This window comes from Rhinatrema bivittatum, chromosome 3 (genome assembly GCF_901001135.1).
Source record: "Rhinatrema bivittatum chromosome 3, aRhiBiv1.1, whole genome shotgun sequence".
Lineage (NCBI taxonomy): Eukaryota > Metazoa > Chordata > Amphibia > Gymnophiona > Rhinatrematidae > Rhinatrema > Rhinatrema bivittatum.
The window spans coordinates 499804254-499823411 of record NC_042617.1 but is presented as its reverse complement, the minus strand read 5'-3'; the positions used below and the strand labels follow the sequence as shown (position 1 = coordinate 499823411).

Genomic DNA, 19158 nt, shown 5'->3' with positions numbered 1-19158 from the left:
TAGCTCTGAAAACCAAACCTGCGCACATAGCTCTGAAAACCAAACCTGAGCACTTTAGTTTTTCTCTTCTGCCTCTCCCTGCTCCCCCAAGGGATACCTTCTCCCAATCCAGCAGAAAGCTCATGCGTTGTGAAAGCCCATGTATCAGTTTCACCAGTCTGAGGAAAGCAATTATCAGGCCAGGCAAATCTAACCAAGTACATGGCTTTAAAAATGTACCTGCCTAATCTTTATTGAGCTTTTGCTAAAACAAACGAGCAAAATAATAGTTTAGCATGAGTTTTTGCGGACAGGCCCCTGTGTGCCTGTGATTAATCTCTCATGGCAGAGGACCTCCTCATGTTTCTTATACTGGGTTTCTCTAAGATTATCATGACTCGCATGCCGGCATAGTCTCCGGTAGTCAGATTTCCGGCACGTTTTTTTTTAAGCAGGCTCCTTTCGGTAGCAGCTCTTTAAGCATTACACAAGGAATGAGCGCAAGGTCAATGTTTTACTAAACTGTACGGTAAAAGTAAACAAAGTCTTCTGGTGGTTCAAATAGCTGGGAGAGCTGATGAAAAATCACCAGGGGACTCAGTTAATGAGGCACATTCCAAGCTAAATAAAGCACAGTATCTCTTTGTTATGGGCCTTGGAACTTGTGAGCCGTATTAAAGATTAATTTATTCTCTCCAGTCGACTCCAACCTGCTGCAGGCGGTAGCATGTCTGAATGGCTCATGGAAGATTTACCTACCCGTTGGCAGCCACCCTAATCTTTCTTCCTTTCTTGCAGTCTTGTCTGCTGACCTCACTTCTGTTGCAGTAAGCAGCATAGGGGAGCTTGGTTATGAGGCTCATTGCATTTTTTAGTTTGGTTTGGTGAGGGAGCTGAGGCCAAGAGACGTGGAAGCCCTGAGAGGAGAAAACAAAGAGCATGGGAAGGATTGACCTGACTAGTAAACTCACCGACTCCTCCAATGCTCCCCTTTGCAGTTGGGTTCATTACCTGTAATATGCTGAGCAAGAATTTAGGATCTGCTGTAACTTGACAGCTGTGTGCTAAAGAGAAGGTTACCCACAGTTAACCAGCTGAAACATTCAGCTGACAATAGAAGGCTGCAAATCATATTTTTCTTATTTTAAATTCCATTTTTCTAAAAGCGATAGAGGTCAATATTCAGTAAGCCAGTGAGCGGGGAAGTTATCCAGATAAGCCAAAGCAAAAGGCTGAGCATTAAAACTCTGCCCTGAAATTCGGATCACAGTTTCTTAACACACAAACTAGTTTTTATATCTCCTGCTGCAGTAAGCTGTTATGCTAGTGCATCAGGAGTTAAAATGTGCACACATAAAAAAAAAAGCACATAAATCTGAGTTAAAATGTGTGCTCTGCACGGGCTGAATGCATATTTTAACTTGGGGGAGCAGGGGGAGTTTCTTGTGTGCATAAAAGACTTATGCACACAAAACATTGTGTGCTCATAAAGAATGGGAACACAATAAACTCAGCAATAGTGTTACAAAGTAAACCAGGGGTTCGTGCTATGACACTGATTAAAACCTATCAAGTGTTCATGCTGGCAGGCATAAATAGTAGAGTTTTATTTTATTCGTCATAAAACAGTGGCTACCTTTCTATAAAAATCATCTGCAATTGGAATAATAAATATGAGAATTGTTCTTAAAGCTTTTGTATTGCAAATGACTTTTTTTTGTAACTCTCTTTTTATTCACTTGCAAGACTCTGGGTCTTTCTTGTGTGTTGAGTCAGTGCTGCAGAATCTCTCCAGGGTTCGAGCTCCCGTTTGCCCCTACAAACGTGAGAGCAGAGCAGTTGAGTACATTAACAAAAAACAAAAAAAAAGGCAAAAGGCCACCAAGGAAATCTAGAGAAAATACAGCTGCACCTTCTAAGTTACAAACCTCACCCCAGAATGCACAAATCTCAAGATGACTTGTAGTATGGACTTCTTCCAATTGATGATCCAGCTAGGTCCTCTTAAAGGACAGCACCCTCATCACAGCTGCCAAACCTGCACCTGAAAGATCTGCAGCTCTCAGCCCAAAACACATGCTTTATGCACAGAAAATATGCTTTTTCTGCAGAGAAAATACCAATTGCAGGTCCCAGCACCAAGCTCTTGCTTCTGCCCAATTAACTTTTGAAATTTTACTCCACCTTAGACCAAAAGTAAAATTTCCAGCAGTAAAGAAAATGTGAGTTAAGACAGTGCACCTTGCTGCGTTAGGCGGTAAAACGTAAGATTTCCATGCGAGGGTGCTAAGCAAGATGGACAATTTTATTCGCACAACTACAGGTTAAACTGTGTGTGAATGTTCCCTATTGAATCAGCCTGAAAATTACCCAGATGACTTTAACTGAATATTCGGTGTCACTTATCCAGATAAAAAATGCTGCTGAATATACTCAGCGAAAGCTAACCAGATAAAGTTATCTTTGTCACTCGCTGGCTTAGTGAATATTGGAAAAGAAAAAAAGGAGGAGACCTAAGGCACCCTGGTCCCATTCCCTCTCACCCACCCCCAAGAATATAAAAATGTGGTGCAGGCTAAGTGACACCCCTTCCATCCCTCAAAATAAAAAATAAATGGAGCATGCTATGAATGACCGATTCTTCCCACCTCTAGATAAAATAAAACATTGTGGCCAAGCAGAGCCAATCCCCTGCATCCCCTAATTTAAAGTTGTTGCCAAATCCCAGCCCTGAATCTTCCACCCTCCACCTCCAAATCCCCAAGAAAGTCCAGCAGGAGGAGGAAAGGCTCTTATCACCTCTAGCTGGGCTGAACGCTAAGTGCCGGGAAAGCAGTCAACTGCTCTGGCACTTAGTGTTAATTTATTAGAAACATGACGACAGAAAAAGACTATATGGCCCATCTAGTCTGCCCATTCATTCATCCAATTTATCTAGCCTTAGCATTCCCATCACTCCCTTAGAGATCCCCTAAATTTATCTCATGCTTGCTTGAGTTCCGATAAAATGTTTGTCTCCACCAACACCATTGGGAGGCAGTTCCAGATATCCAGGATCTTCTCTGTAAAGAAATATTTCCTAAGATTACTCCTGAGTCTATCCCTTTTCACCTTCATCCCATGACCCCTCGATCTAGAGCCTCCTATCTGATGAAAGAGGCTCACCTCCTGTGCATGGAAACCTTTGAGATATTTAAATGTCTCTATAATATCTCCCCTATCTCCCCTTTCCTTACATATTTAGATCTTTAAATCTATCCCTATATTCTTTAGAATGAAGACCACTGATCATTTTAGTAGCCACTCTCTGGACTGACTCCAAATGGTTTATATCTTTTTGAAACTGCAGTCTCCAGAATTGTACACAGTATTACAAATGAGATCTCACCAGGGACCTATACAAGGACAATATCACCTCCTTTTTTGTGTTGGTTCCTCTCCCTATGCAGTCAAGCATCTTTCTGGCTTTTGCTGTCGCTTTATCCACCTGTTTGGCCACCTTAAGATCATCAGATGCAATCACCCTCAGATCTGCTCTTCCCTCGTGCTTAGAAGAATTTCACCTCCAAATCTATACCTTTTCCTTGGGTTTTTGCTGCCTAAATACATTACTCTGAATTTTTAAGCCTTAAAACTTAGCTGCCAGTCTCTAGACCATTCTTCAAGCTTCCCTAAATCCCTCCTCATATTTTCCACATCTTCCTAGCTGTCTACCCTATTGCATGATTTTAGTATCATCAGCAAAAAGCCAAACCTTTCCCATCAATCCTTCCTCTACGTCACTCATCAAAATGTTGAAAAGAACTGGTCTCATGACTGATCCCTGAGACACACTACTAGTAACACCCACATCCTCAGAGTAAACTCTATTTTCCACTACCCTTTGTCACTTCCCACTCAGCCAGTTTCTAACCCAGTCAGTCACTCTAGGATCCATACCAAAAGGGTTCAATTTATTTATGTCTCCTGTGCTGAATCGTGTCAAAGGCCTTAATGAAATCCAAGTACACTACGTCTAGCGTTTTCCCTTGATCCAACTCTCTAGTCACCCAAACAAATTGATCAGATTCATCTGACAAGATATACTTCTAGTAAAACCACATTACCTCGGATCACGCAATCCAATGGATTCCAGAAACTGAACTATCCTCTGTTGCAATAGCACTTGCATTAATTTTCTCACCACAGAGGTCAAACTAGCTGGTGTGTAATTTCCAGCCTCTTCTTTACTTCCACTTTTATGAATAGGAGCCTCAACCACCCCTATCGAGTCCTCTGGACCTACTCCCAATTCTAAACAAGCATTGAAGAGGTCAGCCAGTGGAGCTGCCAGGACTTCTCTGAGTTCCCTCAGTACCCTTAGATGTATAACATCTTGCCCCCATCACCTTATGTACTTTAAGTTTAGTTAGCTTCTTATGAACACACAGTTCTGAAGAGTTTTACAATCTTATTTGTGTTTGTTTTATGTGGTCCTGCTGCAGGCCCTTTCACAGTGAACACCAAACAGAAGAATTTAAGAAATTTTGCTTTTTCCTCATCAACCTTTATATATTCCTTCCTTTCACCTCTGAATCTCACATTGCCACTTTTGCACTTTTTTTTTATCACTAATATATCTAAAAAAAATCTTTTCCTCCATTTTATCATATTTGCTATTTTTTTCCTCTATTTGAATTTTTGCATTCCTGACTACTTTCCCAGTTTCTCTTAGCTATTTCAAATATTGTTGCTTTTCTTACACTTTCTGTGATCTTTCGTAGTTTATAAATGCTAACACTTTCTCCCTTACTTTTTCAATTACTTTTTTAGAAAACCACAGCAGCCTTTTTTTCTTGTTTACTTTCCTAACAAAATGGTTAGATGCCCTTATATCTCCTTTTACTTTTGCCCACTGCTCTTCTACTTCCCCTAGATTTTCCCAACCAGCTAGCGACTCCTTGAGATATTCCCCCAATTTAACAAAGTTAGTTTTCCTGAAGTCTAGGACTCTTGCCTTTGAATGAACCTTCATCTTTTGTGCTCTAATACTGAATCACACCATCTGGTGGTCACCACAACATCAGAGATATTGTCCCTATTGACAAGCACCAGGTCCAGTATCACTCCCTCCCATGTGGATTCTGTCACCAGTTAACAGAACTGTTCTCCTTGCAAAGAAAGCAGGATCTCCCTGCTTCTAGAGGACACTGCAGATTGAAATCCTTTAGCAATAGCACCTCACCTTTCATAGCAATTTTGTGAATATCCTCCATTAAATATCTATCCTTCTCCTCTGTCTGTGACTGAGATCTGTATATTATACCAATATAAATAGATGTTCTCTTTCCTCTTTCCAAATTACCCTACAGTGCCTCCTCCTACCCTTGTAAGCCCCACAATTATTTTTCTTTAATATTATTTTTGATATTTAATGCCATACCTCATATCCTTTCTTCCTGCCTGGTCCTTCCTGAATAGGTTGTAGCCCAATATAACTATATCCCAGTCATAGTTTTCTGTGTACCAAGTCTCCATGACAGCCATTACATCTAAATCAGCTTCTTCAATGACTGCCTTTAGATCCAGGATTTTATTTTCCATAATATGAGCAATTAGTGTTCATAGCTTTCCAGATATTACCCTTTTTTTCCCATTTCCATACAGGTATTTAATGTTTTACTTACCTTAGGGTTTTATTCACCCATCCCTGACAATTCTAGTTTAAAGCCCTCCTCAGTAGGTTTTCCAGTCTGTGTTGGAAGACATTGTGCCCCTTCTTTGACAGGTGGACCCCATCTCTGATAAGCAGTCACTTGAGTAAACAGAGCACTGATTGACCCCCTTCATAACCATTCCCTGTTTAGAACTAAGTTCTGAATGGGGATTGGTCCCTTTACTAATAGCTGTCAGTGAAGCAACCAATCAGTGGTCTATTCACCCTCAAACCAGGAGGATGGTGTTTTGTCAGGTAAATGCAGGTTTATGCAGCTTTTACTTAGAATATAGTGTATTCCAGTAGTCCCACCCCTGAGGAACTTGCTTGGGGTTTTAAGATGGAACTCTGTTTCCCCAGCAATTCAAGGGTTCAGAGACCAACTGTTAAGGACTTCTCAAAGACCCAAGAGTTCCTGAAATCTGCTCCTAGATGTTAAATAAAGATTTACTGTGAGACAATATTGATCTGTGTAGCAAGTGGGCAGTTACCCAGGTAAAACCCCTCTGGTAATTTTAGCTGGGATATTCAGTGGAACTTACCTGGGTAAGTATGCCACTGACTATACCAACTAAAGTTACCTGGGTATCTTTAGGACAAAGATCTGCACAAACATACTCCTAGCTATCTTTATCCAGGAAGCACTGAATATTGACATTATTCAGGGAAAAGTTAAGCATCCTCATGACATGCACCCCACCTTGCCTCTTTTTATTGGGTAAAATGTAGTTGGTTAGTGGGGTTGGAATTTCAAATCTCAGGGTTTGTCCAATTAACTTAAAAGTTAACTGTACAAACCCCTTTAAATATTGACGTCTGTGTATCTAGATTCTTGTCTGGATTTATGGGATAGTCAAAGACCTCCCATACAGTGACTGATGTAACTGAAGCATAAGTTGTATTTCCAGATAGCCTTTGGTATATTAGCCAGGCCCTGTCTTTGTTCCAGTTTTATTTAAACTAATCCTTGCTTGAAACACTACTACTGAGTTGTGGCTTAATCAAGTTTACTTAGGGAATAGCCACTGCTATTAATTGCATCAGTAGCATGGGATCTTCTTAGTGTTTGGATAATTGCCAGGTTCTTGTGGCCTGGATTGGCCACTGTTGGAAACAGGATGCTGGGCTTGATGGACCCTTGGTCTGACCCAGCATGGCAATTTCTTATGTTCTTATGTTCTTATGAGCCCCAATCTGCCACCCTTCTTTCCTCTAATAAATATATTTTGAATGTCTTAAACCTTTCTGTATAGGGTTTGTGATATAGACTTTGTATCATTTTAGTAGCTCTTTTCTGTTATAGATGTAGGGATCCTGTTAGCCCCCTAATAATACTTGGACAGGAATATACCATTTTGGAATATGGGGAAAGACAGTTTGGTATATACTAGGTTTGCAGCTCCCCCTTGTGGCAGCTGGTAATGGTGGATCACTATTTTGCTCTTGTGGATCCTTTTTGCTTTCAAGGAGGCAGCATTTCCTAGGTTATGGAGACTTTTGGATGAGAGTTTCTTTCCACTCTCTCGTGCCACTTTTAACTTATTTGAAGAGTTCCAAATCCTTTTGGATTCAACTAAGCTGTTTTGAGTTTTCTTTCCTAACAAATGGAAGAGGTTTCCTTCTTGCAAGTGGAAACTGATCATAAGAATCCAAGGAGAGGATGACTTACAGACATCCTAGGAGAAAGAGGAAGAAGAGAGAAGGAGAGGAGATGGACAACATCTATGGCCCATGAATATCTACTGAAGTTAGGGAGAAGGAGAAAAATATATCATCTTGATAATATAAGAGAAGGTAGGAGGTGAAAGACTAAACACTTTAAAAGTACATTTTGATACTTCATCTACATTGGGTGGGAAGCACCACACTTGCCCTGAATCTCAATGGGAGTGAACAAATCAAGTAATTAAAAGAACTAATTGAACTGGAGAAACGTCTGAACTTAAGAAAGACTTTAAGAAGTCACAAACTTACTGAATGTACTCTGTACCTCTTAAAAGTGAAATACACAACTGTAAAGATTTGAAACTCATCATTGCACCTTATCAGTAAAGAAAAATGTTGGAAACCACCAAACAACTCTCATGTGTCTTATTGAGTAGTGACTTTGTTATCCTCTGTGCTGAGATGATCAGTGCAGTGTGCAAGAAACTTACCTATGGGAAAAGTAAAGAGCAATGTGAGGGCCTTGAAAGAAAACTTTCCCCCCATGCAGGAAACCCTGGAAAATAAATCCAGTATTGTAGCCACAGTGTCCCTCTAAATAAAAGTGTGAGATATGGCCTCTGGAACTGTTATCTGGGTTCCCCCATTACAGGAGTTACACAGATTTTTGTATCATCTGCAAACCAGCTGCAGATGAGTTCCTCAGCAAGATCACTAAGAAGGTTGCTGAGATGTGATCAAATAACGAGGGGGCATTAACCAATAAAAAAGCCTTTGAGTATTTATTTTTACTTTTAACATCATTGATGAGAAAACACCTTATGATTTTTTTTAGTGCTCTCTCACAGAAAAAATGGCAAGAAATCATCTGGATAAAATCAGGATAAACATAGCACCAGGTTCAGCTGGGGTACATCTGGAGAACTTGGGGGGCTGTCGTTAACTGATAGTTATAAGATCATAGCTACAGTTGAAGAATCAGTTAGAAAAAATGCTGAAGAGACTTGTATACTGAGGGTTTGCTTCCTTACCTGTTACACCCCATGGACCCCAGCTGCTTTCCCCAACTCACTGGTGTCCATCTCCTTCCTCCTGGCAGAATGCCACCATTGCATTCACAGAAAAGTGCTCACAATGTGGACCTGGTGACAGGCGCTTTAGACGTGCACATCTAGGCGGAAAACCACTGCATTCGCTCTTGGATGACGTCACCTGCCTTGGCTTTTTAAACCTACTTAGCCCCATGTGTTGCTGGGAGCCGTGACCGGATGCGCGCCCAGCCGGGCAGCTAGAGACTTTAACCCCATCCCCGAAATAAGTATACGTGACAGCATTCAAACTGGAAATAAACAGGCCACATCTTTATTTAAAATAGCAACAAGAGATATAAAAAACTGGTCCCTGGGCCAATACTTTAATAGCTTGGAAGAATCCAGGTCCATGTTCCCATAACCACCCACCACGTACCAGCAAGGCAGCACATCCAAGGACCGACCCCCGTCCGCCACATTTCCAGCAAGGGGACCCAAATGTACAGGGCATGGTACCCACCCTTTCATGCGACATGGCCTTCTCTTCAGCCCTGCGGCTGACTCGTCTTCATGAAGCAAGGGTGCCCGCCGTACCCCTACACAAAACCCCCCAGCTACGATATTACATAAAGATGCACTGTTGCTTAACATAATACTCTAGCTAGCATGATGAAAAAAGGATCACAACAGGAATATGTTCTAACTAACAATAACTGCTAACTACCATAATGGGCCACATCCTAAGTATGGCCTACACATGAAAAGGAGGTTATCCTGGGTACTTAAGAGAGTGCCATGCCCTTTCACCCATGCCATGTACTACATGCGGGGTGGATGGGAGGGAATGTGGTGCCCGTGAAAAAAGGCCACCCACGGGTGAAGCTGAGTCCTTTAAACACCACCGATCTGTCATCAGAAGCGGCCAGGGGGACGGCCGCTCCCAGTGATGTGTCAGAAGCCCAACAAAAAGAGGCCAGCCTGGGCTGGTGCCCCCCGTCCAAGTGCTGCCATCTCAGAAAAAGGCGACTGCTGTGCGTCCGTGTGTGCGACCAGGCCCCAGGTCACCCGCAGACTCCAGGCATTTGGCATGGGCCCGCACATTTCCTTGCCTCGACTTTTAATTTTGTTAATTAGCTTTCTTTTCTTTTTAACCATTGTCTTGCTTTATGAAATACCCCAAGTCTTTTGTCCTGTATATTTGTCTTACTGGAATGTAAGCTCTATTGAACAGGGACTGCCTTTATGTATGTTTGTACAGCGCTGCAGAAATGTTAAGTAGTAGTAGGTCACCTGGGTGATCTGCTCCTCAATGCATGTTGCTACTCCTTGCATTGTCTGCCCTGATTCCTGGTCTCTGCATTCTGTGCTCCTGCCTCCTTCTGTGCTTTGGTCTGTGTTCCCTGCCCCATCTGGTCCCTCTGTGTAATGGTTGTCCCTGTCCTAGCCTCTGTCTTGCCCTGTCTCCCTTGGCTTGACTCCTTGGCTGACTACTCTGATTGTTCCTTGAATCTTAAATCTCTAATTTGAACCTGCCCTATGCTTGTCTGCTGCCTGCCCCAACCTCTGGCCTGTCTCCTGGATGTCCGCTATCTGCTGTCTGCCCTGCCCTCAGGCCTGGGCCCTGGATCTTTGCTGTCTGCTGCCTTCCCCGACCTTTGCTTGGACTCAGACCTTCGCCCTTATTATGATCTCTGGGAGCCCCCTAAGACCTGCCAGCTGTCAGAACACAAGGGCTCAATCTGTGGGGGAGAGGGTTGGTACAGGCAAAGCTCCTGACTGTCCCACTCGGGGTACATCTGCCAGCTGCTGGTGTGGGCCGTACATGTTTGCTCGTCCGGCAGTGCCATCCACACCGCAACACGAGAGTCCACATATCTATCAATACTTTTCCTAAGTCACAGTATAACCGCTTGTTTCATCAAGAACTACAGACAGCTTTTTTTTTCAAGATAACTGAAACATGGAAATTAACCGGGTTCACAGACCACAGGTTTACATGCAAAAATATCTGATGAATGTTCATAAGAACATAAGACTTGCCATACTGGGTCAGAGTAAAGGTCCATCAAGCCCAGAACCCTGTTTTCAACAATGGCCAAGCCAGGTCACAAGTACCCAGCAGGATCCCAAGGAGTAGATAGATTCCAAGCTGCTTATCCCAAGAATAAGCATTGGATTTCTGCAACTCTCCCTTAATAATTGTCAATGGACTTTTCCTCCAGGAACTTGTCCAAACCTTTTTTTAAATGCAGCTACACTAATAGCTTTCACCACATCCTCTAGAAATGAATTCCAGACTATGCGTTGATTAAAAAAATATTTTCTCCTATTGGTTTTAAATGTATTACCCAGTAGGTTCATTGTGTGTCCCCTGTCTTTGCACTTTCCAAAAGAGTAAACAACTGATTAATATTTACGTGTTCCATTCCACTCATTATTTTATGGACCTCTATCATATCTCCCCTCAGCTGTCTCTTCTCCAAGCTGAAGTATCCTAATCTCTTAGCTTTTCTTCTTAGGGGAATTGTTCCATACTCTTTACCGTTTTTGTCACCCTTCTCTGTACCTTTTCTAGTTCTGCTATATCTTTTTTGAGATGTGGTGACCATAACTGCACACAATATTCAAGATGAGGTCGCACAATGGAGCAATACAGAGGCATTATGATTTTCTCTGCTTTATTCTCCATTCTCTTCCTAATACTCCCTAGCATTCTATTTGATTTATTGGCTGCTGCTGCACACTGAGCAGAACATTTCAATGTCTTTTCAACCATGATACCTAGGTCCTTTTCCTGAGTGGTGACTCCTATTGTGGAGCCTTGCATTGTGTAGCTATAATTTGGGTTACTCTTCCCTAAGTGCATCACTTTGCATTTGCCCACATTAAACTTCATTTGCCACTTGCATGCCCAGTCTCTCAGTTTTGCAGTGTCCTCTTTCAATTTCTCACAATCCTCTTGCAATTTAACAAATTTGAATAATTTTGTGTCATCGTCAAATTTGATCAAGTCACTTGTTGCTCCCATTTATATGCCATTCAGGATATCTTGAAAATAAAACAGGTTTGCAGAATTTGTAGATCAGATCTGCCTATCACTTCATAGGTGTAATCTAGGAAATACTATGCTTTGCATCTTAGTTTTCTTGGTTCAAGCAGTACTTCAGCTTAAAGAGTGTTAAAAGATGGTTACTATTTGTCTACCGAGAAAGCCAAATTAAAGGTAAATGCCATGTTTCCAGCTGGTTCCTGAAGGTAGAGAGAGAATGTGTTTTCCTCATTGTTGCAGCACTTCTCTTGATCCTTAGGTCACTTAGGTCACTTTATCATTTTGGTTGCCCTTATATAGAAGGGCAACCATAATGATAAAGGGGATGGAACAGCTCCCCTATGAGGAAAGGCTGAAGAGGTTAGGGCTGTTCAGCTTGGAGAAGAGATGGCTGAGGGGGGATATGATAGAGGTCTTTACGATCATGAGAGGTCTTGAACGAGTAGATGTGAATCGGTTATTTACACTTTCGAATAATAGAAGGACTAGGGGGTATTCCATGAAGTTAGCAAGTAGCACATTTAAGACTAATCGGAGAAAATTCTTTTTCACTCAACGCACAATAAAGCTCTGGAATTTGTTGCCAGAGGATGTGGTTAGTGCAGTTAGTGTAGCTGGGTTCAAAAAAGGTTTGGATAAGTTCTTGGAGGAGAAGTCCATTAACAGCTATTAATCAAGTTTACTTAGGGAAGAGCCACTGCTATTAATTGCATCAGTAGCATGGGATCTTCTTAGTGTTTGGGTAATTGCCAGGTTCTTGTGGCGTGGTTTGCCCTCTGTTGGAAACAGGATGCTGGGCTTGATGGACCCTTGGTCTGACCCAGCATGGCAATTTCTTATGTTCTTATGTTCTTATAATGCTGCATTAAAGCACTATATTATGGGGACATTTATCAGACTGCCCACATTATGGAAAAGTCTGTGGGCATGTTTAATTTGTGAAGTTTGCACCAATTTTCAAAGCAAAAGTAGGTGTGTGCTTTCTCTTTGAAACTTGCCATGGATACAACGTGCTCGTGGACATCTTTGTCTGCATTTTATGCAGGTAATTTTTCCTGGAAAATAATGCCTGTAGATTTGAAAATGCAGTCTACACATACTATTTATCATCCCCAGCCTAAACATACCAAAGAGAACTTCTCCAAATGCAGCTGAAAGCTCGTCTGTTATGCAATAGCATATCTAGTTCTAGCCACACTGAGGGAAAAGGATTTTTGGACAGCCAGTTTATATGCAGAAATCACTATTTACCCACATAAATGACTTTGAAAAGTGATCATATTTGGTGAGATTTTCAAACAGCGCGTATAGCTGCAAAGTCTGAGGGCACTTTTTACATGTGGATCTTACATCTAATTAACAAAGGGAAACTACTTAGGCAGTGACCCTTTGAAAAGTGCCTACATGGTCCGTGGGTCAAAAGTGCTCTACCAACAGCCTTGGCACCTGCTTTCTATGTAGACATTTTCCTGCCAGGCACAATCTACGTGTTGTTTGCCTAACAGATGCCTTTCTCACCCCCTAAGAATGCCCCATCCCTTACGCTGCTTTTATTTGAATGGGGAAGGGGAGGGGGAAGCTTTCAAACAAATCAATTTACACAGATAAATTGCTATTTCTCCTGTAAATGGCTTTGAAAATTGTTCTCATAAAATGCATTTTCCTGTTGTAGTAATAAACCATACTGTCGCTGATTTGGGTAGTTAAAGACATATTTTATAGAATTTGTCTGTGATTTGATTTTATATTTGTAGAATTATGTTTGATGTTTATAGTTTATGTTTGTTTTGATGATATTATTTTAGTTTGTTTCATGTTTTATTATGAATGCTTATGCTGTACTCCGCACTGAACCTTTTCTGGAAAATGCGGTATATAAGAAATTTTTAATTAATCAATAAATAAGAATATAACATAAGAAATGCCATGCTGGCTCAGACCAAGGATCATCAAGCTCAGTATCCTGTCTCTAAGAGAAAGTGAACCAGGTCACAAGTAACTGGCAGATCTCATGAAGTAGATGTATTTCCCGATTCTCACTCCCATGGAGAGCAGTAGCTTTCTTTAGACTACCTGGCTAATAATGCATTATGGACTTTTCCTACAGGAACTTGTCCAAACCTCTTTTAAATCCTGCTGTGCTAGTGAATTTTCAAAGGGCCGTGCAGGTAAAAATTGGGCCTTACACGCACAAGTGCCAGGCCCTAAAAAAGGGGCAGGCTGGGGGGTTGGGCCTGGACAGTGCCATTAGCCACTATCCTGAGGAAGCCTGTGCTGGCAGCTGGCCGGCGCGTGGAGTTTACTTCAACTGGGAAGTTGAAGTAAGTAGAAAAACAAAAACACACGTAATAGTTAGGTAGGGGGTAGGGGGTCGGAGAGGAGAGGAGAGGGGGGAAAAGGTAGAAAGGTTAGATAGGGGTACAGGGAACTGGGGAAGCCCTACTCACGTCGATGTGCATAATTCGCAAAAATTCACACCCCTGCGTGCACCGCCCGCACATGCGCGTGCAGATTTTAAAATCCGTGTGCGCAAGTACACGTGGCCACTAGATTTTAGAACATGCGCGCTCCGGCGCGCGCATGTTCTAAAATCGGTATGTCCATGTGCGCGCGCCAGGAACCGCGTGTACATGGACGCACGCGCACTCCTTTTAAAATCGACCCCTAAGTAAAAAAGTACTTTCTACAATTTGATCTGAATTTGCAGGTTATTAGTTTCATGGAGCATCCCCTTGTTTTAGTATTATTTGAAAGGGTAAATATTTATTTACCCATTCATGACTGTACCACCCTCTCAGCTGTCTCTTTTCTAAGCTCAGGAAACCTAACTTACATTTTTGTCACCCTTCTCTGCATCTTTTCTAGTTGTGCTATGTCTTTTTTTGTGATGGGGCGACCAGAACTGCACAGAATACTAAAGTGCAGTCGCACCATGAATCCGTTTTATTCTCTATTCCTTTTCGGATCATTCCTAACATTCAATTTGCCTTTTTGATTGCTGCCACAGGCTGAGCTGAGGATTTCACAGCAGCTCCATGGTTCCTTTTCTGGGTGGTGACTCCCAATACAGAGCAATACCTGTATTTGGGATTATTTTTCCCTTATATGCATCACGTTTAATGATTGATTTGCCAATGTTAAATATGTAAGGTTGTCAGTTATAAAGGATAGTTGAGAAGGATACTTTAATTCTGGAGTTCAGTTGAGAAAGGTACTTCATTTAATTTTTTCTATTTTTTTTTTTTAGTTTTCTGCTGACCAAACACCTGTGATTTATCAAGTCAATCCACCATTTGGAGTTCCAGGTAATAAATAAAGGAAAATGTTCATTAGTAATAAGGGATGGTTTGAGTCATCTAAGTTCTCTATCAGGCCTACCAGAACTGTGAGGTGGATGGAGGGAAGGAATGGTCTAGGCTGAGACCCAGGTGTCGGAGCCTGGTCTCAACACCTGGGTACCAGTGTTGAGCCTGGGCCTCGGCCTAGGCTCGACACTGAGTTAGCACCCAGCCAATGTCTTAGTGGGGGGTTGGAGGCGGGCAGAAAAAAAACAGGAAGCTTACAGATGCTGCCTAACCACTTTGAAGGCACAGGACCTAAAGAGAGAAAGGAATGGATGCTCGGTACATGTGGAGACAGAGGAACGTGGGTGGGCGGAGGAGATGTGAAGGGAAGGTGCTGGGATGGAGAGAGAGGATTCTGGGCAAGTAGGGGCTGCAGAGGGAGGATATCAGACATTGGGAAAAAAAAGGACAAAGATGATGGGTGATGCTGGTGTGTTGAACAGGGATTGAAGAGAAACAAGTGGAAGAAACTGGAGGGGGGGGGGGGTGAAGAAAGCAGAGATGGTAAGAGGGAATAGAGAAAAGGGATATGGTGAACTGTAGATAGGAGGCATAGGTAGGGAAAAGCAGAACAGAGAGAGAGAGGAGAGTGAGTTTACATAAGAGAGGGAGCTGCTCTGCCAGATCGGTCACCAATAGGCAGGTGTGCAAGACTGAAGGTTCGTCTAGAGTGTGTAATACACCTGCCAAGGTCCTAGGCTCAGCTCACCTCCCATCGTTCCTTGCAGCATTTCATAAGACACTCCACCACCTGCATATCCTGAGCCCTGGCAGCTCAGCAATAAGCATCTCCCCAGATCTAGGGCCATAGCCGCATGGGATGCTTCCCAACCTCAACTTGGAAACCCCAGCGATAACTGATCTTTCCTGGAGGGTATAATAAGGGAATCATTTTTCTGTTTTATTATTGTGATCCCCACCACCCTTCTCAGTTGAAGCCCTCACCGCAGCCAGTCTCAATTTTGGTGCCGCCAAGGTGGGAGCAATTTTTGAAAGAGAGCGCTGTTCATTCCACAGCATCAACCCACTTCCAGGACTTTCTCCCCTTCCCCATTCTTCCAATAGAATTGCTTATTTACTGGTGACTGCAGGGTTGGAATAAAAGGGCAGATATTATTTGCCCCCTTGATCTTGGCAGGACAGTTACTCTGATAACTTACACTTCCGGCGTGGCTACCCAGAGCTTCGCTGGAAGCACAGAGGATCTCATCTTTCTGCGATCGCGAGTCTCTAAAGGGGTCATGACTGAGGTCCTGAGGGGGTGGGAGGGTTTGAGAAAGGAGGGGGTGGGTAGCTTGCGTGGGTTGGGGGGGAGGAGCCTGTTTTTATTTTAATCTTTTCCGGGGAGGGAGGGAGGATGGGGAAGCAGGGTCAGAAGATATAAAAGGACTATTTTCCCTTTAGAGGGGTTGAGGAGGGGGCTTGACCAGAACTGTATTGCAAGATTAATGGTATTAGAGGGGGTGGAAACCGCGGCCTATGGGTTAGGATCATTACTTAATCAGATATCTTTTGAAGATATCGGCTAAGTTACAGGATATCCAGCCACACAAAGCTGGAAAACTTTCGACCTAACCAGATATATTAAAAATTATCCCTCTTACCTATGTCTCTCTGCCTCTTTCTCTTTCTGTCACTTGTTTAATGACTGTTCTGCAATAGGTCAAGGCCACATGCAATTTGAAAATGGCAATGATAATCCTAGGCAGAATAATTTTCAAACAGCCTGCATTAAACGAGTTCTGTGGATATTTTGTACCTGCAGATTTTACTCCAGATTTTCAAACTGGATTTATGTGCATAAGTCCTCTTTCAAAATTTGCAGGTTGGTCTCAGTTGCGCACAAACTTACATGCAGGAAATTACTCTCTGTTCACAGCAGGTATAACTTTCTGCATCTAGATTTACATGCATACTTTCAAAAATATCAAATGCATAAACATAATCATAATCTAATTCAGAAATAGTAACGACCACTGTTGCTTTCTGCTCGGATAAGATTTTTCATCAAAGGCATCCTTATAGGAAAGACATAGGGTCTTTCCCATTGTTCACTAAGGGGTAGATTTTATAAGGGAGCGTGTGGGTGTTCATATGCGCGTGCTACCCGGCACGCACACATGTACGCCCGATTTTATAACGCGCGCATGTTATAAAATCTGGGTTCGGCGCGCACATGTACCCCATCATCCCTTCCCTTCCCCTACCTCCCCCGCCCTTTCCCCCCTAACTTTGTTGATTTCTTTTTATTGTTGCAAAAATTTTTATTGTTGCAAAAATAAAATCTATAAATAATACTTCGGCTCTGGGGCTGAAGTATGTTGCGCGTGCCGGCCGACTGCCGGTGCGTGATCCCAAGCACAGCGGCAAATGTCCTCTGTGACTGGAGTCTCTGGCCCCAGCCCCGTCTCACCCCCAGACCACCCCCACTCCACCCCTCCCCACCCCTTTTTACACGCGTCCTGGGGTTTTACACGCATCGCCGGGCCTTTTTAAAATAGGCCCATTGCACGTAAGATCGGTTACACGCGTAAATCCTCTGGATTTACGCGTGTAACCTTTTTAAAATCCAGCCCAAAGGTTTTCCCAAAGGTTTTCCCCCCCATTCTGTTCAATGAAAATTTTTTAAAATTAAATCTGGCCTACTACCTCGGTTTTCTGTTGCGTCAAGGGGAGGTGGGAAATATATATGTCACGGGAGTGACATGTTTGGGCAGAAAAAGTTGGAGTTCAAATCAATTACCCATTATAGGGCAATCTTCAGGTACATAAGGTGGTTAAAACGATTTTCTTTTCCAGTGTTTGTTCAACGATTGGACCAGAATTGCTGAGGGCAATTAATCTTTGATGGGGAAAAACAAAATTGAAATTAAACAGAGAGAAGAAAGCCCAATTTTAAGCAGTGACAACTGTATAATAGAATATCCTTTAACTTTAAAAAGCAAAATAACTACAGAATGAGAAAATCATTTATGACTTAATTAGGCCTCTACTTCTTAGACTGAAAAGCCATCTATCCTTGGTGTTTAAAATAATAAAATCATTGAGCAGATTTTTTAATGCTAGAAATAAGATAATTTATTATATAAAACACATTGCATAATTTGTTCTGTATAACAAAACTAAAACAAAATGAAAAGGAAGACAACATAAATTATTTCTTTCTGCTTTTTTTCCCCCACTTTATGCAGGAAATATGATACAAGTCACTGGCTGGATCATCACTGCAAGATATGAAACCTATGACTTTAATGTTGAATATATCAATGGGTAGATATAAACACATTTTTCCACAAATGACATCCTGATGCTGAAATTTATGCCTCAGCAATTGCCATTTAATAATTATCACATATTTTAGATTATATGATAGGATATTATCAGTCCCTAAGACAGTGTAAATAGTTTTCATCTTATTGTGAGTATAGCAAAATAGAAGCAATTTCAGCTTTTGTACTGAATCTGGTGCAGTAGTGATTCTGGGGCTCTTAGTGATATCCCTTTGATAGAATTATATTAAATCTCCTGTTATGTAGCTATATTATTTTGCTCAGAAATGCGACGTTTCTTACTTTTGAGCTGTACAGGCTCTGGTACTGGAATTGATTTGCCAGATTACAGAAGAAAAGAAACCTAGAGAAATTTTAACTAAAAACAAATTGCAGTTTTTGCACGAGTTGCAAACATATAAATGCAGAGAAAAGCTGTGGTTAGAGATAGCTGGGAGTCCCTGGTCAGTCTGCTGGTAAGAGGATTGGTGATTCTGATGCTGCCAGAAGAAGGACCATAAAGTGTGGCTTGCTGTCCCTAGGATTGCCAACTGGCTCCAGATTTTCAGGACAGGTCGAGCCAGTCCTGTTTTTAATCTCCTGCATACAGGTATTTATAGTCTTGCTTTTCTTAGGGAATGCAATAGGGAAATCAGAATAAATGCAATAGGGAAATCAGAATAAAACCAAGACTGGATCGACCTGTCCTAAATCTGGAGCCAGTTGGCAACCCTAGCTGTCCCCGACCCAGTTTTCGGCTTTTTTTTTTTTTTAATTTGGTTGCTGATAAAACAAAGAAGAAAATATTTTGATACTTTTTGCATCCAGTTTCATGAAAAATATTTAATTTCATGAAACCAGGATTAGGAGGAGAAAAAAAAGACAGAAAATGGAACCTGCTTTCAGATCGACCAGCCTTAGATTTGTTGATTGTGTCACAATCCATGCCTTATAAGGCTGACACTGCTGAAGGTATGAAAGTCCATAAAGGATAGATTCCAGGAGAGGGATTTGCCTATTATAAGGTTGAAAATTCAAGTCGATTACTGATAAGCAAATGATATTTATTTAGGATTCTGATTTTAGGTCTTTTTAAATGGTAAATGTAGGTGTTTATTTTTCAGCT

At 41.9% G+C, this 19158-nt stretch overlaps 1 protein-coding gene across 3 annotated transcripts in view; it reads left to right on the top strand.

Annotated features, from left to right (window-relative positions):
- PKHD1 (PKHD1 ciliary IPT domain containing fibrocystin/polyductin) overlaps positions 1-19158 on the top strand; it is a 1284809-nt gene that overhangs the window by 37885 nt on the left and 1227766 nt on the right. For all 3 annotated transcript variants that reach the window (XM_029596114.1, XM_029596113.1, XM_029596115.1), the window contains 2 exons: positions 14667-14724; positions 17955-18033. In XM_029596114.1, the coding sequence (XP_029451974.1) occupies positions 14667-14724; positions 17955-18033 (137 nt within the window). The remainder of the gene's footprint in view (positions 1-14666; positions 14725-17954; positions 18034-19158) is intronic.